The 21,982-nt window shown below is 58.7% G+C and overlaps 2 protein-coding genes across 10 annotated transcripts; one reads left to right on the top strand and one right to left on the bottom strand.

Annotated features, from left to right (window-relative positions):
* Positions 1–118: 118 nt before the first annotated feature.
* Positions 119–7,746, bottom strand: TFE3 (transcription factor binding to IGHM enhancer 3). 4 transcript variants are annotated; one of them, XM_090060805.1, is made up of 10 exons: positions 7,494–7,746; positions 5,921–6,034; positions 5,319–5,559; positions 4,649–4,912; positions 3,896–3,997; positions 3,213–3,333; positions 2,689–2,745; positions 2,203–2,278; positions 1,707–1,854; positions 119–1,186 (listed from the first exon to the last, which is right to left on the bottom strand). In XM_090060805.1, exons 1-10 carry the CDS (start codon positions 7,598–7,600, stop codon positions 860–862), a joined length of 1,557 nt encoding a protein of 518 aa, XP_089916931.1. In that variant the 5' UTR covers positions 7,601–7,746; the 3' UTR covers positions 119–859. The 4 variants fall into 4 exon arrangements, with proteins under 4 accessions (XP_089916931.1, XP_089916933.1, XP_089916935.1 ...); XM_090060807.1 differs by having other exon boundaries at positions 5,319–5,556; XM_090060809.1 differs by lacking the exon at positions 7,494–7,746 and adding an exon at positions 6,269–6,287 and having other exon boundaries at positions 5,319–5,556.
* CCDC120 (coiled-coil domain containing 120) lies at positions 6,642–20,701 on the top strand. 6 transcript variants are annotated; one of them, XM_090060831.1, is made up of 10 exons: positions 6,642–6,665; positions 10,670–10,753; positions 11,221–11,339; positions 12,016–12,120; positions 12,400–12,574; positions 13,258–13,314; positions 13,473–13,629; positions 13,977–14,081; positions 14,489–14,959; positions 15,582–20,701. In XM_090060831.1, exons 2-10 carry the CDS (start codon positions 10,720–10,722, stop codon positions 15,670–15,672), a joined length of 1,314 nt encoding a protein of 437 aa, XP_089916957.1. In that variant the 5' UTR covers positions 6,642–6,665; positions 10,670–10,719; the 3' UTR covers positions 15,673–20,701. The 6 variants fall into 6 exon arrangements, with proteins under 6 accessions (XP_089916957.1, XP_089916955.1, XP_089916958.1 ...); XM_090060829.1 differs by lacking the exon at positions 6,642–6,665 and adding an exon at positions 8,175–8,648; XM_090060832.1 differs by lacking the exon at positions 6,642–6,665 and adding an exon at positions 8,175–8,726 and having other exon boundaries at positions 14,001–14,081.
* Positions 20,702–21,982: the final 1,281 nt, after the last annotated feature.

The following is a 21,982-nucleotide window of genomic DNA, read 5'->3' as shown; positions in this document are numbered from 1 at the left end:
CAGAGCAGGGCTGTTAAGCCTATGTGTTGTACCCTAGACCTGACTGGACTTTGATATTTAGTTATTTCTCAGGACTGCATCCCAACCATCCCTAGGTGCAGCCACAGGATGCAGCCTGTTAGAAAAGCGCTCCCTGGCAGGTTTATTTATCAGCATCTGGATAACTTTCCATGTACAAAAGTGGGGGGGGGGTGAGACTGAGGGGGTGGAGCCAGCCCCTCCCCCTCCTGTCCCTGCCCCCCCCCATTCTCAGGGGAGGGGTGGTGGCTAGGTTTGCTTCTGCTGCAGCCAGAGAAGAGTTACCACAAACTGAACAGTAACATAAAAGGGGAGGGGGTTATATAAAATGAAGGTAAGGTTAAAGGCAGGCCCTGGGTTGGCCCCCTTGCTGGCAAGCCTGGCCCCCTTATGGAGGAAGAGATGGGTAGGACTGAAAAAGAAGGGTGAATTCTGCTAACATGATTCTGAGAGGGGCCAGGCCAGGGGAGGGTAGGGGATGGGAGCCTCCCTTCCATCAAGGGACGGGAAGGGCTGAGAGGAGTTATGAAGAGGGTGGGGCCTCCTTAAAGGAACAGTGCTTCCTAGAAGTGGGTAGGACTGGCCTGCCTTAAAGCTGGGGGTTAGGAACTGCCTCGCAGAGGCAGCAGTCCCCCCTCTTTAAGTGGGCAGGACTTGTTTTAAAAGGGCATACCTGCCCTTAAACATTCAAAATCTCTCCTGGAGGGTAGTCTCTACCTTAAAGCAGTGGAACCAGCCTCAGAAAGGGTGGGGCTTGCCTTTAAAAGGAGCACCACCTCCCTGAAAGGGGGCAGGGCCTGCCTTCAAGTGGGAAACCTCCAGCCCTCCCCTCCTTCCACCCTCATGACTCGTCCTCCATGCTGAAACTGCTGCGACGACTGGAGCCCTTGGAGGCACTGGGGGAAACAGCTGAGAGCAGGGGGTCGCCAGAGCCCAGCGGGGACAGGGGGCCACCACGGTCCTCCATGAGGACGTCCTCGAAGGCACCACCTCCGCCCAGACCCAGTGGGAACCCCAAGTCCTCGACCACCAATGCCAGGTCCAACAGGCAGGTGGGAGGGGGCGGGGCCTCACCGGAAGTGAGGCCTGGGTCAGAGGTATCAGCCAGGGCAGAGGCAGAGAGGTCCGGGGCCGGAAGCCCATGCAGCTGTGCCTGCATCTCCAGCTCCTGTGAAGGGGTGGAAGAGGGTGGAGTCAGGGAGCTCTTGCCACACCCCTATTTAACCACACTCATGCCATACCATTAGCTCAGCTCTTGAGTCTAGGCCGCACACACCCAGTCCCAGGTTCCTCTGCCCTTGACAGCCCTGCCCCCTGGTTTTGCAGCTGCAGCTCCCCCCACAGCCCTGCTCCTCCACTTTCAGGTACAGTTAACTCCACCCTCTTAGTCCAGCCTCTTGTCTCCAGAGCCAATTGGCTTTGCCCCCCCCATTAGCCTTACCTCCAGCCCAGTGACTCCACCCCTTCTCTTGACCCTACCCTTCTGGGCTCTGCACCTTGGCCCCAACCCTTCCCCATCTCTAGGCCCCACCCCTTTGTGCTCTGCCTCAGTCCAGTCTTGTGGTTCCACCTATTTTCTCTGGCCCCACCCCTGCCTCCAGGCCTCACCTCCCTGGACTCTGCTAGCCCTGCCTCCTGCTGCATGGCTCCGCCCATTAGTCCTAAACCCTGGCCACAGGCCCACACACCTGAACACGCAGCTGCAGGCTGCGGTTAGCAGCCTCGAGGCGGCGCTGGCGCAGCTCCAGCTCCCGTGCCCGGTGCTGCTCGCGCTGCAGCTTGCGGATATAGTCCACTGAGGCCTTGAGGATGGTGCCCTTGTTCCAGCGCATTTCCCTGTGGGGAGAAGGCAGGTGCCTGAGTGCCCTACTGGAGGGAAGGGGGCACAATGCCCGAGTTCCTCATTGAGGTGAGGGTGGAGCACGATGCCAGGGTTCTCGCCTGAGGGAGGAGAGCAGGACTCCTGGGTTCCCCCTGGGCGGGGAGGGGTGCTGGATGCCTGGGTTTTTCATAGGGGAGGGGTCAGGACTCCTAGGTTCCCTCCTGGGAAGGGGAAATACAAGATGCCTGGATTCCCTCGTTGGGGTTGGGGGGCAGTGAGGGAAGAGCAGGACCCTGGATTTCATCCTTGTGAAGTTGGGAGCCCCAGTCCCTGCATTTCCACCACTCCCTGCCTGCACTTACGGGTCATTGGACTTGGGAATGAGGGTTCCGAGTTCCTTGATCCGGTCATTGATGTTGAACCGTCGCCGCCGCTCAACTGGGGGGGGGGGAGGAGCCATCAGGCCGGGGTCCCCCAAACTCCCAGAGCATCCTCCAACCCCCTTTTCAATACAACTAAACCCTCCTGGGGTCTTCCTTCCCACCAAGCTCCTCTCAGCTATGGCCCCTGTGCCCCCCCCAAACTCTTGGTGCCCCCAACCCTGCATCCACTCAGCCCCAACAAGGGATCCCCTAATCTCCTCCACCAGCTTCAGGCTCCCAGGGACCTCCCCCCCACTGTCCTCCTACGGTCCCCTAACCCCCCCAACCAGTTTCAGCTCCCAAACTCCCTTAACATCCCCCAAGATCCCCACCAACTCCCTTAGGGCCCCCAACCCCTTCCAGGCCTCCCCCCCCACAACCACCCAAATTCAGGGGCCCCCCAAACCGAAGACCTCCCCCACGCACTCAGGTTGTGGTTGTCCTTCTTCTGCCTTTCCTTGAGCAGCGCCTTGGCCTCTGTCTCTGGGGGGTGGGTATAGCCATGAGACACCCCCTGCATAGCAGGGGGTCAGGACTAGGACAGGTCCTACACCCCCTGGGATCCCACCCCTACAGCCCCTTCCCCAAGGTGTTTCAGGACCCTTGGGTTCTATTCACAAGGGGTGGGGGTGGGGAGGGACCAAGACACCTGAGTTCCTGACCCTAGGAAAGCCAGTACCCTGAGTTTTTCAAATGGAAGGCAGGGCTAGGATGCCTGGTTTCCACTCCTTGGGAGGCCCTCCCATACTCTGTACCCACCCCTTAGAGGACCCCAGAAGTCCTTGCTTCCCAGAGCCCTCCCCACCTCCTTGCCCCCCAGCTTATGCCCAGCCCTCCAGAGCCTCCTAGAGGTTCCCCTACCCCCAGTTTCTTCCGCCTAGTGCCCCCAAGAGGCCTCTCCCTACAGCTCCTTGCGGCCCCAGCTTTTGGCTCCCCTGCAGAGCAGGTACCTGAGAGCTCAGCCTTGATGTGGGGCAGCTCGGCAGGGCAGGAGTTGCTGACAGGGCCCCCAGGCACCTCCCCAGGGCCGGGGCTTCGGTAAACCTCCAGCAGATTGCCAGCCACTGGCAGCTGAGCAACATGAAAGGGGTTAACTGGGGGGCAGGGAATCTGGGACCCAGACCACACCCCCTCCTGTCTTGTTAGAGGCAGGGCTGGCCAGGCCCCACCCCCTATTCCCTCCTGTCAACTGGCAACTGGTGGTATCCAGGGGCTTGAGAGAGGGGGTGGAGCCTCATGGAACCAGGCCACTTTTCCCTACCTGATCGGGGTGGAGCTGGCCAGGCCACATCTCCCCGACCTCCACATAGGTATAGCCCTCCCTCCCCTTCTATGGGCCTTAAAGGGGTGGTGTTCCAGGATATAACTATCCCTTTTAAAGGAAAAGAATTCAGACTCAAGGTAAACCATTGCCCATATGGGTCTTAAAGGGACAGTGTCCCATCTAATACTCTCTTCCCCCCACTCCCAGCATACCAGCCTTAAAGGGGTGGTGCCCAAGCTAATACTTCCTCAGTGTTAAAAAGACGGTGTCATGGCTAGCTCCACCCGCTTCATTGCTCTTGAAGAGCCAGTTTCCCCACTTCTGTGGATTCCTTCCCCCCTGATCTCCAGCCTGTCTTGTTCCCCTCACCGTGCTGGGTAGCTGCAGGCCCCCATCCACAGGCATGTAGTTCAGCATCTCATCGTTATAGCTTGACTCAAGGCTGATGATCTCGTCTATGACATCATCAATCTGGAGGTAGGGACAAAAGTATGCATGTGTTGAGGGAGTAGGTTGGGATTCATTCATACAAGGGCACATGTGTTTGTATGCACACATATGTACACACAAGTCCGGGACACACACATCTGTATGCATGTGTATATATGGCCTGGACACACACGTGTGTGTGTGTCCAGGCATTGTGTGTACATGTGACAGAATCTCAGGTGCCTGGGTTTTGTGTGTGTGTGTGCACACACATGTGCACGTTCCTGCTGTCTCCTTGCTGGAACCTCAGGGCTACAGCGTATTGTGGGAGGAGACGAGGTTAGAGTATGGGGCAAGAAAAAGGGGCGATGGGGATGCAGTGGCAGGAGGGGTACAACCAGAAAACAGGGGGTGGGGCCAGAAACCAAAGAGACAGGGCTAGAGTGGAAGAGAAGATGCCATAAACCAGAGGTGTATGTCCAGAGTGGAGGAGCAGAGCCAGAGACCAGAAGGGCACGCTGAAGAGGAGGGGGAGCATTCAGAGACTGGTGGGAGGGGAAGCATGGCAGCAAGGGACAGGGTAGGACCGGGGCAGGGGCAGGGCTAGAGAAGAAAGGAAGTGTTCAGAGACCAGGGGCCATGGCCACAGACAGGGTTGGAGGGGGGGGGGGGGCGTGCAGGTTCCATACTCACATCCTTCTCAGAGCTGGAGCCAATGTGCAGCAAGGCCATGGGGCTGTTGGGGGCACTGCTGGGGCCAGCAGGGGGTGCTGAGGCTGCCTGGGGCTGGGGCTGGGGCTGAGCTGTAGATGCTGAGGGTGGGGCAGCCGGGCTGGTGCCGGCCAGAGCCTGAGCTGCCAGCTTGGAGCCCAGCGTGGTGGACAGGTACTGACGGACCTGCTGTCGCTGCGCCTCTTGCAGGTGGTAGCGAGTTGGGTTCTCCAGGTGGGTCTGCACCTATAATGGGGGTGCAGGGGGCAAGGTTAACGGTGGGGAGGCACAAGACCTTCCCCACCACACTTGCCTGGTGACCTAGGATCAGGCATAGATTAGGGCTTCTCACTACCCCGCTCCTTGCTCTATGTACCTCCAGCCAGGATTGGGTCCCCCACCAACTCTCCTGGATCCAGCAAGGAAGACTGGGCTCAGATCTGGCCCCTTGCTCACCCCCTTGTCCTTACCCCCACCATTGTCCCAGCCAGGATCAGGACCCTGACCCCACCCCCTACCCTAGCCCCAGCCTGGATTGGGCCCAGCTCAGGACCCCCTGCTCCTCCCCCAGCCATAGCCAGCCCCCATCCAGCCTAGCCAGGCCCAAATCAGAATTTTCAACCCAAGCCTCAACCAGAATCAGGGCGCTTACCTTGAGAACCTCGACAGGCACCTGGGCAGCAGTGGTGGAGCGGGGCAGGGGGGCAGCGATGGCAGGGGAGGGGGCAGGTGCAGCCCCAGAGGGGGGCAGGAAGGCAGCAGCTGCTTGCTGCTCCCGCCTCTCTTGCTCTTGGGCCTGGGCCCGCATCAGCTGCTGCCGCAGCAACACACGTGATGACATTGTGGGAACAGGGCTGGGGGCTGGCAGTGCCACTGGGCCCGAGGGAGGGCTGCTTCCAGAAGAAGGGGGGGAGAGGTTAGACATGGGAGTAAGCCCTAAACCCTGCCCCTACAGGGCCAAGCCCTGCCCATAGTTCCAAGTCTCGCCCCTCAAATCTAAATGCCCTTGCACCTCACAACTCCAACTCTGGCCCTGCCCTCCATCCATCACTCATAGCCCTGCCCTCTGACCGGTAAGCCCCGCCTTCACAGCCCCACCCCCTCCTTCCAGCGCCAAAACCTCAGTCACGCCCAACATAATTCTACGCCCTTCCTGGCCCGGACCCTTCTGAGCCCTCAGGGCTGCAAGCCCCGCCCTCAGATCTGACAGTCCCGTTCCCCACCCCCGCCCCCCTTCCGGCCGGCCCCGCCTACCCGGCCTCCAGGGGCTGGCTCTTGAGCTGGTAGCAGGCGTCACTGGGCAGGGCCAGGAGCTTCTCCACCTCTATGTCAGCTACGATGCCAGACTCCGGCAGCAGGGGGCTGAGGCTGGAACACGCGGGCGCCATGTCACACCGGGTGGTGCCCAGCGGGCGCGGGATGTGGGGCCTGGGGGAGCAGCGCTCTCGTGCGAGCCTGTGAGCGGGGCCGCGCCCGCCCGGGCGGGATAGCTACCGCACACCCAGGCATGGGCAGGGCGCGCACGAAACCCAGGCGTCCGGGGCGCACCCGCACACACGCGCATACACAAAACCCAGCCGTCTTGGGCGCCCGCACACGCACGCATAAGCACATGTGGCTCGGACGTGCGACTCCCCGTGTAGCAGGTAACAAGGGCACTCGAGATGCGCCTGTAGCGGCCTGGAGGCGGGGCTGTCCGGGACAGCTCACGCGGACACCAAGCAGCAGCACACAGTGCCCAGGCCCCGCCCCTTGAACACCGAAGCCCCGCCCTTTCTTAAAGAGCCCGCGCTCCATTCCAGGAAACGATAGAAGTGGGGATTTAACCCTTCCTGAGCCGGGGAAGGTGGCCCGGACGCTTGGGTTCACTCGAGGGAAAGGGAAGGGGGGAGCCTGCAATCCTGGGTTATCTCTAGGATCTGGGGAGGGAGCGGGGCCTGGAGGGTTGTGGGGGGCTGGTGGCGGCCCGGACGCCTGGATTCTTTCTGGGGTCTAGAAGGTGAGTGGGGTCTGGAAGGGGGCGGAGTAGGGAGCCTGAACGCCTAAGTTCCTTACCGCTCTAGGGCCTACAGGGTGCGAGCTACGCGAAGCCTGGACGCTCGGGTTCCCTGCCGGCTCTGGGAGGGGCCTTGGCACCTCCTCGCCACCGCAATGGTTCCGATTCTGCCCCCCTCCCTGCGAGCCTATGGGGCATGGGGGCTATGGGTCGGGAGTGAAGGGCACCGCGGAGCTATGTTGGGGGGGAGCAAACTCGGACGCTTGGGTCCCAGCGCTGGCGCCAGGCAGGACAGCAAATGAACCCAGGAGTCTGGGAGCTGGGCCGGGGCTGACCCAAAACCATGAGATCCCCAGAGAATCAAGGCGTAGAGGCCACCAACCCCCAGCTTTGCTCCCAGAGAACGCAGGTGCCCGAGTGACTCCCAGGACCCTGCACTACAGGTACAGGCCAAGGCATGGGTCCCCGTGCCGAAGCATCACCCGGCCTGGACAATCAATTTTTCACGCCCGGGCTAATGAAGATTCGCTCTTGCATGAGGATGCAGGACTGATGTGGTACTGCAATGGCCCCGCGGGGCCCCTCACTCCCGACCCGCAACCCCCGCTTATTATTGCCCCTTACTCCAGACGCGCAGCTTCTGTCTAAACTATAAGGTCTCACAAGGGAGGAGGATAAGAAATGCGTGGAGAGCAATGGGGCGGGAGTCTCAGGCAGGGCAAGGGATAAGACTGGGAATTAGGGATGCCCGTTGGGTAAGAAAGTGGGGCTGTGGATGAGGAGTGAGGGGCACGGCTAAGGGGGGCTGGGGGACCCCCCCCCCCCGCTTACCTGAGCAGCTGCCCGGCGCGGTCCGGCTCCTGCAGCAGCACGTAGATGGTTTTGGGGGGCAGCTCGGGGGGGGGGCATTGGGACCCCTCCCCCACCCCATGGGACATCCTCCCTCGCCCCCTCCTCTGGCCCTGCCCCCCTTGCAGCGGCAGCAACCCCTGCTTTGAGGGCCAAAAGGGACCCGATCCGGCCTGGGGGACCCCGAAAAGCCACAGCTACGGAACCATCGAGGCGATAAACAGCGCGGGGTGGTGTGTGTGGGGGGGAAACTCCACGGGAAGTGACGTAAGGCGGGGAAGCACCCCCCCTTATTGACATAGGGGGGTGCTCTAAGGGGGGTCCCCGACTACCACGGGACGGTGTCCCTCACTCCCAATTTACAGCCCACCCTGCCGTAGCCCTGCGGTGCCCCCGACCTGCAGCCTCCGTATCCCACGGTGCTTCTCACTCCCGACCCACACCCCATCGCAGCCAGCGGTGCCCCGATTCCCAACCCGCAGCACTCCCAGTATAGTGCTGACAGTGGCCAAGCAGAGGGGTCTCGTTTTCCAGTGTCTCTGTCAGGGGGTCACTGGCTATGCTTGTATGCACTGGGGGGAGGGAAGGGGGGGCAGGGAGCCCAGACGCCTGGGTTCCTTAACAGGGGAGTCAGCTGAGAGCCCAGACACCTGGGTTCTCTTGGACAGGACTTGGGGCGGGGGGAGTAGTCTGTACTCGGATTCCTGGGTTTCTTGTTAGTTATGGGGAGGGACGGGTATCCAGACGCCTGGGTTCCCCGAGTGCGCCCCTCCCCCGGTTGCCATGGCGACATTGCGCAGGCGCAGACGGACCCATTTTCCTCCTCCCCGCCATCTCCAGCACCAGGAGGGTTAACCCCCACCCCCAGCTGCAGCCAGCGCCGGGGCCTCGGACGCTTGCGTTCTTCCTCGCACTTCTTCCTCGGACGTCTGGGTTCTCTGCCTGGATCCTCGATCTGCAGCCCGTACTATCCCTCCGCTCCCTGGCCGAAAGCCGCCCCCGCTCCCCGCTAATAGTCCGGCGGTGCCTCTCACTCACGACCCACATCCCTTCCATCACCACCACCAGTCTCGGACGCCTGGGTTCCTACCTCCCGGCCAGGACCTGACCCCGCTCCGCAGAGCGGGGTTTTTGAGGGTAGGGGGATAACCCCATAAAGTCCTCCCCAGGGACCTCTCCCCCACTGAACCCGGCGCCCAGAGACTGCAGAGTGAGGTAAGGGGGAGAGCCCGGACGCCTGGGTTCTCGCGGGGGAGGGGCTAGGGGCTGAGAGCAGGGGAGGCTGGGAGCCAGATGCTTAGGCTGTGGGGGCTGGAGGGACTGGGATCCTGGACACCTGGGTTGTTTGGGAGCTGGGGGGAGAGAGCCCAGACGCTTGGGTTTTCGGGGGGGGGGCTCCCCAGATTTTCCAGGAAGGAAAATGGACTCGTTTCCCATCAAAGATGGGGAGAGAACCCAAGCATCCGGGCTCTCAGCCCCCAACTCCCCCCTTGGGGAACCCTGTCATCAGGGTGACTCAGTCCCCACCCAGGGCCTGGCAGGCACCTTTGTCCCAAGCTAGGATGAATCAGGGCAGGTGATGCAACCACTTCTGGGGTGGGGCATCCAGGATGTAGAACAACCCTGGGGGAGGACCCAGAGGTGCCCAGCTCTGGGGTGGAATAACCCAGTATAACAAGGCTTAATATAGGCTGAGATGTGCCCATCTCTGGGGTGGCCATGGCTGGGGAACAGCCAAGTATAACCAGGCCCAAATTGCCCAGTAGTTAGGAACAGCCAAGTATGACAAGTCTTAGATGCACCCAGCTCTGGGGTGGGAAAGTCAGGGAATGCTTGAGTATAATAAGGCAGAGGGAAGGCCCAAATGCACTTAGCTCTGGGGTCCAGCAGCCTGGAATGAGGAAGTATAAGAAGGGGCCCAGATGCACCCAGCTCTGAGGTGGAAACACCCAGTGCTTGACCCCATTTCCTGCCTCAGGAAGGCCCTAGGTGACCGGTTCCGGACTGGGGCCCAGTCACTGGGCCATACTGGGAGCAGGGCCAGGACAGTGCTAAGGATGGAGAGCCTCAGGTTAGCCCCTGGATGGGAAACAGCAGTGTGGAAGGTGGAGATGGGGTCAAGTGCTGGGAGCCCAAATGCCTGAGTTCTCTGGGCATGGGGTGAGGTTGGGGGTGGCTGGGAGTCCAAGACATCCGGGTTGTATGGGAGAGGGGTGAAACCAAGGGGTGCTGGGATCCTGAATACCTGCATTCTCTGAGAGTGGGGGTGGGGGGAGTTGGAAGTCTGGATACATGGGTTCTCTGGGAGGGAAGTGGGGACTAGTAGTTGTGGCAGGGGTAGGGCTTGGAGCCTGGAATCCTTAGGAGAGAGTGGAATCTGGGAATGCAAGACCAGGGGTGGCTAGGAGCCTGGACACCTGGGCGGAGAGCAGGGTTTGAGACCAGGAGGACTTAGAAGCTTGGACACCTGGCTTCTCTAGCTGGGAGATGGGGGTGTATTGAGTTAAACCAGGGGAGCTGGGAGCCCGAATGCCTGGGTTCTATAAGAGGGGTTGAGACGGGGGCTGGGCACTGGAAGTACGGCGTGGAGGTGCAAGCAGCAAGCCGCCACCTCGAGCCATCAGGGCAAGGGACATATCGGCCCAGAGCTGGGAGGGGGCCGGATGCCTGGGTTCCGTGGCCCCCGCACAAGGAGCCTTCCGGATTCCTGGGTCTGTTTCACAATAGGTTTGCAAGGCGGGCACCTGACTTCCCTGGGAGGGTCTGGAGACTAGGAGCTCAGACGCCTAGGTTCTCCAAGGGGAGGGGGCCCTGGACGCCTGGTTTGTGTGGGTGGGGTCTGGGGTGCAAGGACGCCTGGGTTCTTGGGGGATGGTGGGGGCCGCATGCCTAGGCTGTCCAAGAAGAGGGACTTTCGGATGCCTGGGTTTTCTTGGGGGTGTGGTATAGGGTCTCTGATGCCTGGGTCTTCTGCGGGGGTGGGGAAAGCAAGGGGCTCTAGGGTCCAGAATGCCTGGATCCTCTGGGGTGAGGAGGGGGTTGCAAGCCCGGATGCCTGGGTTAGGCAGGGACCCGGATGCCTGGGTTCCCTGAGGGGCTGGGGGCCTGGACTCCTGACTTCCTATCTGCTCAGCCTCTGGCGTCCCCTCCTCCCGCAGGCACCGGCCCTGTTCCGGGGTCATGAGTCTGAGGGCGTCGTGACCCTGGCATGGAGGTCAAAGGGCAACTTATCACCTCGGCAGGTAAGGAACGCCCCGCATTGCCCAAGCTACGCCCCTTGTTCCCTCCATGTCCCGCCCTCCCAGCCCTCTGTGCTCTAATATAGTGCTCACCCGGCCCCCCGCCCTACTATGCTCCACTCCAGCTAATCCCGCCCCCTGCTGCCCTTCTATGGTCCGACCTGGCTAACCCCGCCCCTCCTTGCCTTAGTTCTTCCTGACTAGCTCCGCCCCTCTTGCCTTTATATGGTCATCTCTCCCCACCTTCTGTCCTAATGTGGCCTTCGCTAGCTAACCCCACCCTTGTGTGGTTCCGCCTCTTGATTGGCTACTCCCACCTCTCTAAACTAACTCCACCCCCTAGCAGGCTCCTCCCCATCTCCCCAAGATGGTCCCACCCCTCAGCCTGCTCCTCCCACTTGTCCCAGGTTGGCCTTAAGCCCTGCCCACCGCGCGGCTCTGACCCCACCCCCTCTCCCCCCACCACCCAGAGCCCCCCAGGCGAGACTCTGGCCCCCGGCTGCGGGAGCTGCTGGAGCGGCAGCGCGGCCTGGAGGAGACGCTGGCCCTGCGGGTGCGGGAGCTGCGGCGCCTCTGCTGGCTGGAGGCCGTGAGTATACGCCCCCCCTCCCCCCGCCAGCTGGGACCCCCAGAGCTGGGTGCAATCCCAGACCCAGGTGTTACCACCCTGTTCCACCCCAGAGCTGGGCACAGCCCCAACACTGTTCTATGCTGCTGGTTCCACCCCAGAGCTGGGTGCCTTTTGGACCTGTGTTATAGTCAGCCAGTGCCTGACAATTCCATACCAGAGCTGGGCTCATCCCAGACCTGTTATATTTGGCAGGTTTCAATGTAGAGCTGGATGCATGTCAGCCATATTTATATTTATCCAGTTCCACCCCAGAGCTGGGTACAGTTCATGCTATAGTTGGGCAGTGCTTGGACATGTCTTGGCTTCAGGTTCTGCTTGCTCAGTGGTTTCATCCCAGAACTGGGTACATCATTGTGTTCTACTGGCCTGGTCCTCAGCTGCTCTGCCTCTGAGAAGCACCCAACCCTGCCCCATATTATATTTGCTTGTTCCAGCCAGGGCTAACTGCCTCTTATCTTGTGCTAGCTTATACTGGGCTGCCCTAGGACTGTTCCACCCCAGAGCTGGCTGCATCTCATCCTACCTGGGCAGTGTTATACCCAAATGTATCCCCTCCAGAGCTGAGTGCATCTTGCTTCCCACCCCACACAACACCCATACAAAGGCTGACCTGTCTCTTTCCCCCACCCTCCAGGAGCTGACAGGGCATTTGCCCCCTGAGTACCCCTTGGAACCAGGTGAGAGGCCCCAGCCTGTGCAGAGGAGGGTGGTCCCCAACCCCTGGGGACCCCGAACTGAGGTGAGCTCAGATGCCTAGGCTTTCTGGGTGGGCGAGTGGGGGAGCTGGGAGCCTGGAGGTCTGGGTTCTCTGGGTGAGGAGTGAAGGGGGGTGGGATCTTGGTAGCCTAGCATCTGTGAGCAGGGAGTGGGGCTTCAGGGTGAGAGTAGGGAGGGCTGGGAGCTTGGATGCCTGGGTTCTCTGGTGAAAAGGACTGGGGCTGGAAGGTGAGACCAGGGGGTCTGAGCATCCAGATACCTGGGCTGCCCCAGTTGACCACCCCCTGCTCCCATGATGCAGGCTGGGCAGCGGGCACTTGGGCGACAGGTGCAGCTGCAGCGACAAGTGCTGGAGGCAGCACGGCGCCTGGTGCTGGCCCCTGGACTCTCAGTTGAGCAGCGGCGGCGGCGGCAACGGGTCCAGGCTGAGGCTGCCCAGCGCCTGCGGCAGCTTGAAGCACAGCTTGGGGCCCATGGTAAGGCTCCCCCAGACCCTCCTACTGGGTATCCCTCTAGCCTCCCCCTAAAACCCCCATGCTGAGACCCTTCAACTGAAATCCCTCTAGAGCCTCCCCAATCCCCCCCATCATAGTGAGACCCCCCCAGACTCCCCCATTAAGTGCCCATAAGACTTGACAAGCCCCCACCCCACCATGATATCTCCCAGGACCCCTCTTGGAACCCTCCAGCCCTGCCCAGAGCCCCTTCCCTAACCCCTCCAAGGACCCCCCACAGCCTTCCCATCCCCCCAGGACACCCCTAGACCCCCTACAAGCTCCTCTCCCATAGTGACACTCCCTGTTCCTGTCACCCCCTCAGGATATGCCCAGAACTGTCAACACCCTCCAAATCTGGTCCTCCCACCACCTTCCCCTGCCCTTATATTGACTTCCTCAGTTAAGCCTGGCCCCTTTGCCCTTATATGGTCCTCCCTAGCTAGCCCCACCCCATCTGATCGCACCCCTCTAGGGGCACTCCCACACTGTCACTATGATCCCCCCCCCCCTCCCATACCTGGTTTCCCTGGAAGGGGGAGGAGGCCTGAAGGATGGGAGGAGTGGAGCTGGGAAACCAGGCACGTGGGGTCCCTGGGAGGGGAGTCAGGCTGGGGGCCACAACCCCCCTCAAGGCACTGACCCCCCCCATCTTTCCTCCCCAGAGGATGCCTTTTACCCCAACAGTTGCCCCCTGGTAGAACTGGTCAGTCAGGAGAACGGTGAGTGTCCTGGACACTTGGGTCCCTGAGAGGAAAGGGAGGGGAAGCATGGGTAGAGCGGGAAAGGCTGGGAGCCCATATACCTGGGTCCTCCTGAAGGAAGGGGGCTTGGAGCCCAGATGCCTGGGTTCCCTGCCTCTCACCCTGCTACCCCTCAGGCACTCCCCCTGGGATCCCTGCCGGCCCATCGCCCCCCCGCAGCCGCGACCACCTCCGTGCCGCCTCCAGCAGCCCTGACCGATGCCCAGTGGCTTGGAGGGGGCTGGGCTCTGACTCCCTGGGCACCCGCCGCAACTCCCTTGCCAGCCCCCCAAGGTCAGTGCACCGCTGGGCCACCTAGCCCACTCCCCCACCCATCTTGGATCCCCCATAGGAGCCCCATAAGCCTTTCAAGTGTGTCCTGACCCCTGCAGGCCCTCCTCAGCTCCTCCCCCATCTCTTCCCCCACCCCCCAAGAGGAGGAAACCCCTCTGGGACCTCAAGTGGGGACCTCACTCGAGCCCCCCCCAGGTGAGGACCCTTCCCCCACCTCTGGGACCCCCCTGATGCCCCCATACCCCTTCACCCCCTGAGATCTTGCCAGGACCTGCCCCACCCACCCTCGGAGGAGACCCCTCTCCAATGCCCCTGGGACCCCCCCACTAACTCTGTGCCCTCACCAGCCCAACTCAGCCCCTCCCCCGCAGTGCATCCAGCTTCGAGGGCCGCAGTGTCCCAGCCACCCCCATCCTGAGCCGTGGCAGCTGCAGCCACAGCCAGCACCTCAGGTACCGCCGAGAACCCCCTGACACCCCTCTGGGAAACCTCTTGAACTGGGAATCCATCCCAGAGACCTCTTCAGGACCTCCCCACCCCCCTTGGACATCCTGGGGTCTCCCATCCATACCCAGCTTGGGATATCCTCTGCTTTGCATGATGGGAGAGACCAAGTGCAGTGGGAGGGGGAAATTGCCATTGAGAGGAAAGCAGGGATCCTCACCTATCCTGCTTAGCACCAGGGTAGAGACCAAATAGAGATGGGAAGGGGTTGGAACTATCCATTGAGAGGGAAGGGGGATCCCCTTGTTCAGCACCGTGGGAGAGACCAAGTGGGTCTGGGCAGGGGGGTTCAAGCTGAATTGGGGTCCCTCAAGTACTAACCCACCTTTCTATTTTCCATCCCCCCCATTTGCAGGCCTGACCCCCCCCGGCTCTGGCGGGGCCCCCTAGACTCCCCCACCCCTGGTGCACGGCGCAGCAACAGCTCAGAGGCCTTGATCGAGCGGGGCGGAGGGTTGGGGGATCCTCCGCCCCCTGTCCAGCGTCCCCCCGCTTATGCCCACCTCCTGCTGGACTATTACCTGGAGCGCCAAGGTCGGGGGGGAGGTGGCAGCACCGGCAGCCCTCCCCCACAGACCCGCCGGGCTGGGAGAGCCAAGTCGTGTGGTCCTCCTCAAAGCCATCCACCTTGGGGGAGTGGCCCTCCAGCCCCTTCCCAGGGGGCCCAGAAAGCCCTGGCCTTGGAAGGCCTACGGGAGTGGTACCTGCGTCATGCGGGGCCACCCCTGCCCCCCGACAGGAGGGGTGGACCTCCCACTCCCCGCTGGCTGGACCCCTCCCCGCTGCCCCATTCGCTGAGCTACGCTGGGCCACCGCCACAGGGCAGGTATGGGGGCTGCTAAGGGGTGTTGTCCCCCCCTAGAGCCAGGCATCTGGGACCCCCCTAAAACCAAGAACCCAGGTATCCTGGCTGGGAGGTGGGGTGTGGAGAAGAGACAGGCCTGAGTAATAGGGCCTCGGCTTGCTGGGATAGAACCCAGCCATCTGGGTTTCCCTCCTGCCCTTCCCCTTGAGACAAAGCTTCCCAACTTGAGGAACCCAGGCAGACTCCCTTGAAACCTAGGATCCAGGTGGCCAGGGAAGTGGGGAAACACTCCCGACTTAGAATAGGCCCCCAAAGGAACCTGGCTGGGCCTGGAGAGAACCCAGGTGTCCGGTTCCACCATGCTCCACCTGCCCCCAGGTCAAGATGTCCGGGGCCTCTAGAACTCCAGAAAAAACAGGCCTCCAGTTCAGACCTTTGAGAAGTTTTTGGGGGGGGGGGGGGGAGAACAGAGAAGGAACCCAGGTATCTAGGGGGCCCCTGGAACCCAAGAGAATCTAGGCTTAGACCCTGAGAAGATCCTTTGGATGGGGGAGGTTGATGTATAAGGGATCCAGGCCTGACTCACACTCTCTCTGTTTCTTCCTTCTTCCTCCGTCTGTCCGGCTCTGGCTACGTCCATCAGACCCTTCGCTGACTTCCTCTGCTTTGACAGCCCCCCTGGCCCAACGCCTCCCCGAGACCCAGACATACAACCCCCTGGGACACTGGTGTGACCTCCCTTGCAATGAGGAAGGCAGACTGCTGCCTGTGGGGGCATTGAACAAGTACAGGCTGGACCCCTTCAACTCCCTAAAATGATAAGGGACCCCTATAGCTCCCCAATACCAGGGGCTAAAATTTGGGGGACCCCCCCACCAATCTAGAGCATCATAGACCTCTAAATCTGGGGATCCCCCCACAGCCAATAAATAGTTTTAGGAATCCCAAAACCTGTGGAGCTCCCCAACCCCCCAAAACCCAGGGGGACCTCCACAACATGGGAGAATAAACTAAATCTGAGTCTAGCCCCCCAAAAGCTGAGAAGCCCCCCAATATATGGGAATCCTCCAGCCCCCCAAAACATTGGGGACATCCCAAAAGTCAGGAGAATCCCTGACAATCTAGAGATGCTTCCAGTCCCCTCAGAACTGGAAATCCCCAGAATCCAGGTCCTTCATAATCTGAGGCCACCCCCATATATGGGTGTGGTACCCCTAGAAAAACTGCAAATCCCCCAAATCTTGGAGGCTTTCCCACACATTAGGCCCTGAGCTCCAAATCCTGGGGACAACTCAACCCAAGAGTCTGGGGACACCCTTCAACCTCACAGATCTCAGGGGAGCCCTAAGAAACATGGGATACCACCCCAAACCTGGGGAACTCCCCCAGCCTCTTTAAACTGGGAGCTGTCCAGGTCCCCAACATCTCTGGAGGATCCCCAAAATCTGGGCCTTCCCCAAAACTCAGGGGACCCCCTGCTAAAACAATTTGGAGGAACTACTCCCCAATGGGAGGGGCCACCCCCATTGTACTTGCATATCCCCAGTGACCCCTGGGGAAAAAACCTCTGGGGGACCTCTCCCCCCTTAAAAACACCTTAGGAGAGCCCCATAATTTTAGGGGCATGGTGGCTCTACTCCCAAATTGGGAGTACAGCCACCAACTGCTATACCTGGGGACCTCCCAACTCTCTGGGGGGATTTTCAAAATTTGGGGGATCCCTAGGTATAGCTGGAGCCCTCCAGGCCCACAAAATCTCAGGGGAGCTCCACAGAATCTGGATAACCCCAATACTCTGGGGGCATCTCCTAAAGCTTGGGATCCCCTAAAAATTTGGGGCTCCAACCCCTCCAGAAACCTCTCCATCTGCTCAATACTGCCCAGATTCAGGTGAAATCCCCTTGACTCTACCCCCCTCCGTTCCTGGCTAGTATGGCTGGAAATTGGAGGGGGGGGTTCCCCCAGGAGCCCAGAAGACTCTTGCCATTCTCTCTCTCTCTCTCTCTCTCTCTCTTCCAGTTGCACTTTTCCCCCATTGGGTGGCTGGTAAGGGGGCAAGGGGATATTTGGGGGGGGGGGGCAAGAAGAGGGGACTTAATGGCCCCTGCTGTGGGGGCAGTTCCTGCCCCCTGGAAACTTAAATCCAGGTGTGCTGTGTACAGACAAGGCTTTGTAAGAAATACACAGGTGACACCAACCAGGCGGCTCCTGGCTTTCTTGGGCAGGGGTGGGAAATTAGACCCAGGATCAACCTCCCCTCCCCCATACCAATAGCACTCACCCACTTTTATCCTCCCCCACAAAATTGGGTCCAGAATCAGTGTCTTAGAACCCCTTTATTCCTCTCTTTTTTGGGTCTCCGCAGGATCAGGCCCAGAACCAGCACCACCCAGTGAAGTTCACTCCCCTTTATTCCCCTCCCAGGATTGGGCCCAGAATAGGCCCCTTTTGTCCTTCTCTTTATCTTCCCCCCGCTTGGGTCCTCCCAGGATCAGGGATCCCAGAGCATCCCCTTCCCCGCCCCACCCCCGGAACTGGGGCTTCCAAAGCAGTGCCCTTTTGTTTCATCCCGTTTCTTTTCAAGATTGGACCCAGAATCAGGGCCCCCAGAAAATGTGTTTGAATTATCCCAGCCTTTAGTTCCTTCCAGGATCAGAACCTGATTCTGGGAGTGACACTCAGGATTGGGCCTAGAGTAGAACAGCCCCCTTTACCCCCAAAACACACACACACACACACTCTAAATACACACACACACACACTCTCTAAATATCTAAAGAACTTAAAAAAAAACAAAAACCAAAAAATGCCCCCTCCAGAACCCCCTCAAAACCACCCAGCATGTCAGAGGGGAAAAACCCTAAGACAGGGAGAACCCACAATGAATAAATAAGTTAACTGCCCCCCCCAATCTAAAGATTCAAAACAAGTTCTCCAGACCCCTAAAATAAGACCCCTAAAATAATATAAAAATCAACTGGGGAAATAGGACCCCAAACATACAATATCCACAATAAATAAATTTAAACACATAAAAATGAAAACTGACCCTTTCCGAACCCCTAATCAACCTCCCTAAAAAATATCCCAAAGCAACCCAAAACTAGAGGGGAAAAAAAACTCCTAAACCAGGCAAAACCCACAATGAATAAAGGTACACACACACTTAAGCCCCCCTAAAAGTCTTCAAAACCTTTCGGCACCACCTTAAGAACCACTCAAACCACCCCCACACACACAAAAGAGGGGGAAACTCCCTCCCTCAGAACAGTTTAGACCCACAATAAATAACCCAAAAAACTAAAACAAACTGAAAAATCCCCCCCAAAATAATCAAGCCAGCCCAAAATCAGAGCGACAAAATCCTACCCAAAACAGACAAAATCCATTCTGTTGAGAGAGTGAGAGAGAAACAAAATACAAAACTCCAAACCCCCAAAACCAGTCAAACCAACCCAAAATCAAAACGGGACAAAACTCACTGCGTTTTGTCTCCATGTGTGGCAGGGCTGGAAGGGACCACTAGAAGTCACAGGCAGGATCAGCCCTGTCCAAACCATCTCATACAAATCCACTGTCCTAGGCATCTATGTACCCATACATATACTGTAGATAGCTATTTATTCATATAACACAAAGTAAAAACCTTTCAAAGCCAGTCAGCCCCCTAGAGAGCAATTAACCAAAACCAAAGGGACACCCCCTCCCCCAGAACAGCCAGATCCCACAATAAAATAAACTAAAAAAAAATAAGATAAACTGAAAATCCCTCCAAGCTCCTTACAAACCACTCAAACCAACGTACACCTAGAGGGAAGAAAGGCTCCCAAAATGGAGTAAGTCTGCTATATTTGTAGGAAGGTAGGTGGATAGCTAGATAGATCATCTAGAGCAGGTTCTCAACCGTTTCTGGACCAGGACCCATAGGTAAAAGTTGGTGGCCAGTCCAGACCAGTGCCCCTCACTCTTAACTCCCCACCCCCAGTGTGTGGGACAAGGAGTAGGCGGGGAGCCAGGCAGCCCCTCTCAGGCTGAAGCTCTGCCAGCCTGCAAGGGAAAAGGCACAACTTCCTCCGTTTTTCTCCTTCAAAGAGAATACATTTTTAACATTTCTTTGAGACTCTTTCATATATTCTTGCAACCCAGTTTTGGGTCCTGACCCATGAGCTGAGAAACATCAATCTAGAACAAACTGACTCCCCTCTACACTCCTAGAGAGCGCTCAAATGCCCCCCAAGCCAGAGGGAAACTGCTCCCCCTACCCAGATAACCACAAAGAAACCCATGAATAAGAGACCTAAAGCACACCAAACCTCTCAGCGGAAGTTTCAAGCCAACCCCAAGGCAGAGCCCACCCATCTAAAGGCCTAAGGTACTAAACAAAGCCCCCACCCTGCAACCAATTAAACCAACCCAAAACCAGAGGGGGGAAAAACTTCTTGAAACATGCAAGATCCTTTAAACCCCTACAAAGCTGACCAACCCCTTCCAACCCCCCAAAACCTAATAATAATGATACTAATAATAAATAGCATTAATGATATTTTAAAGGAAAGTGATAATATAATTAACAATAAGTTATAACAACAATATTAAAAACCTCAGGACAACCCCCGCCCCCCCAAACAGAAGAGCGACCCCCGGGGAGTGGGTAGGGGATGGGGCAAGGCCTTAGGGGCGTGCCTAAAAGCCATAGGGGGCATGGGTAGCACTAGGCCTTGGTGGGTTGAAACATCAGGGAGCAGTGCTTAATTTCACAAGCCTTTAAGGCGGGGCTAAATGCAGTGTATGTGTGTGGGGGGGAGCCTTAGGTGCCCCAGGTCTTGAGAGCGAAGCTGAATGCTCTCGAGGGGTGCGGCAAACACCACTGGCCATAAGCTTAGGTGGAAAGGGCGGGGTTAGCTCCATTAGACTGTGGGGTCAGGGCCTAGGGCACCCAGGACCTACGGCAGGCTTCGGGAGAACCAGGGCTTCACTTGAACTGGAGGCTAAAGGCACAGGAAGGGCGGAGCTACCACCACCAGGGCCTGTGGAGTGGGGAAAGGGCAAAGGGGCAAGGTTTATCTCCCACCCAGTGCTCCGGGGTCCAATATCACACTGCTCCTATAGTCCCTTTGCAACCTCCCTAGCGGCTGCCAGTGGGAGGCAAGGATGCAAGTGATCCATGGAGGGAGTAAGGGAGGAGATCAGCAAGGCTGGTGCTTATTTGGAGGGACAACGGTCTCCTAGCAACAGCCATTGGGAGGCAAGGATGCATCTGGTTCAAGGTAGGGTGATGTCCACCAAACTGAGAGGAACCAACCAAGGACCCCTAGGTCCCAATCCTGAGGGTGCCCTTAGGATGGGGGTGTCTCCCATCTCACCCCCCTACAATGCTAAGACACCCCCCTTTCCTTACTCCTACGTTCCCCCAAATTGTCCCCCCCTCGACCCCCATACTCCACCCCCCAGCTTGGTCCTCCCACCCCATAATACTTCCTCCAGCCCCTTCAGTAAAATGGGAAGAGTTCAGGACACAAAGAGGACTCAGCCTTTACATTAAAATATTTGATGAGCTTTTTATTTCGTTAGCGATTTCAGTGACAGATAGGCAGACGGACACAAACTGAGAGAGTCCAGGGGACCACGGAAAAGGGAACTTGGTGGGGCACCAAAGCCAATCGGGGTGTGAGGGGAAGATCTGTCGGGGGACACAAGGGTTACAGGGGTGAAGAAATCTTGGGGAACATTGCTATAGGCTTTGTGGCAGGAGAACAAATATCACCCAGGCAGGGGCTGGCAGACGGAATGTGGGAGGCACCAAGGACAATGAGGACTGGGAGAAAGAGATATAAGGGGGCATAACGGGAGAAATATCAGGGAACGCAGAATGTGTGTGTGGGGAAATAGAACAGACACTGGGAGGCACAGATGGGGAAGAATATTGGAGAACACTGTCTGTCTCAAATCCATTCCTCCTACCTCAAAAAGGGGAAAGGGATTTTGTGGGAGCAGTGAGGGAAAAGAAGCTACAGGAGGGCTTGGGGGCAGGGGGGACAAGAGACAAGCAGGTGCTCAATGAGGGGGCCAAATATCACAGGACACTGAGGCCAGGATTGTGGGAAGCAGGGAATTTTGGGGACACAGGACATAGCATAAAGGCATAAGTTTTTAGGGGGTACACAGAGGCAGGGGCTGATAGAGTGGAATTGATTTTGGGGGACACCAATGCTTCAGCCTACATGGGAGGAGACGGAGATGCTGAGGACACAGGAACCATAACAGAGTAAGGAGGAAGGATTGGGGGCTGAGGCTGGAGCTATAGGGGGCAGATCTTAAAAGAAAGAGAGGCAGGGGCTGTTTTAGGGGGAGAGATTTCAGGTCAGTGCTTTGGGAGGAAAAAGCTTTGGGATGACATCAAGGAAGCTTGTGGGGAATGTTGATGGGCGGGGGAAGGACACCAAGGTCAGGGCTGTTGGGGAGAAGGTTTTGGAGTGATACCAAGACAGCAGCTTGGAGGGGGAGGTTTTTTGGATGGTCACTAGCTAGGATTTGGGGGGAGAGTTTTGGGGGTGACACCAAGACCTAGGCTGTGGGGAAAGGTTTTGGGGTAACACCAAGGCTAAGCCTGAGGGAGAAGGCTTTTAGGGGCACACCTTGGCAGCTGGCAGGAGGGGAACCCCGTCACAGGACCAGGAGGCGGTGTGGGGGCCCCCCACTGCCCCTCCCCAGGCGCTTGACCCTCAGCAGGGGATGGGGGACCCTGGCATCTAGGAGGGCCCGGCGCAGTCGGTGGGGGGGGGGCATGGGGGGGCGGGGGCCCCCCATGGCCAAGAGCCGGCTCAGCAGGTACCTGCGGGGGGGGGGGGTTGACAGAGAGAGATACTGACTGGGACCAGGCATCTGGAAGGGGGAGCACCAGCACCCCCAGAAGACCCAGGTGGACAGGCTCCCACCCTCCAGCCAAGAAAACACTTCCAGGACCCAGCCCCCCTGCTTCCACCCCCACAGAGAACCTACTGTCTGGGCCCGTAGCCCCCCCCACTTCAGACTCCCTCCTCCCCC

The sequence above is a fragment of the Crocodylus siamensis genome, chromosome 8 (assembly GCF_052110815.1).
Source record: "Crocodylus siamensis isolate JL-2025a chromosome 8, ASM5211081v1, whole genome shotgun sequence".
NCBI classification, from domain to species: Eukaryota; Metazoa; Chordata; order Crocodylia; family Crocodylidae; genus Crocodylus; species Crocodylus siamensis.
Note: the sequence above shows the minus strand (reverse complement) of the source record. Positions and strands in the feature narration are given on the sequence as shown.

Bases quoted from the DNA above. Each gene is read 5' to 3' on its own strand.
- TFE3 (XM_090060805.1), bottom strand. From the start codon at position 7,600: ATGTCCCATGGGGTGGGGGAGGGGTCCCAATGCCCCCCCCCCGAGCTG. The intron at 3,334-3,895 runs GTGAGGGGAACA...CATGTTGCTCAG, and splicing joins GCCTGCAGCTACCCAGCACG to CTGCCAGTGGCTGGCAATCT. The intron at 2,279-2,688 runs GTGCGTGGGGGA...CCCCCCCCCCAG, and splicing joins GAAGGACAACCACAACCTGA to TTGAGCGGCGGCGACGGTTC.
- CCDC120 (XM_090060831.1), top strand. From the start codon at position 10,720: ATGGAGGTCAAAGGGCAACTTATCACCTCGGCAG. The intron at 10,754-11,220 runs GTAAGGAACGCC...CCCACCACCCAG, and splicing joins GCAACTTATCACCTCGGCAG to AGCCCCCCAGGCGAGACTCT. The intron at 12,575-13,257 runs GTAAGGCTCCCC...TTTCCTCCCCAG, and splicing joins AGCACAGCTTGGGGCCCATG to AGGATGCCTTTTACCCCAAC.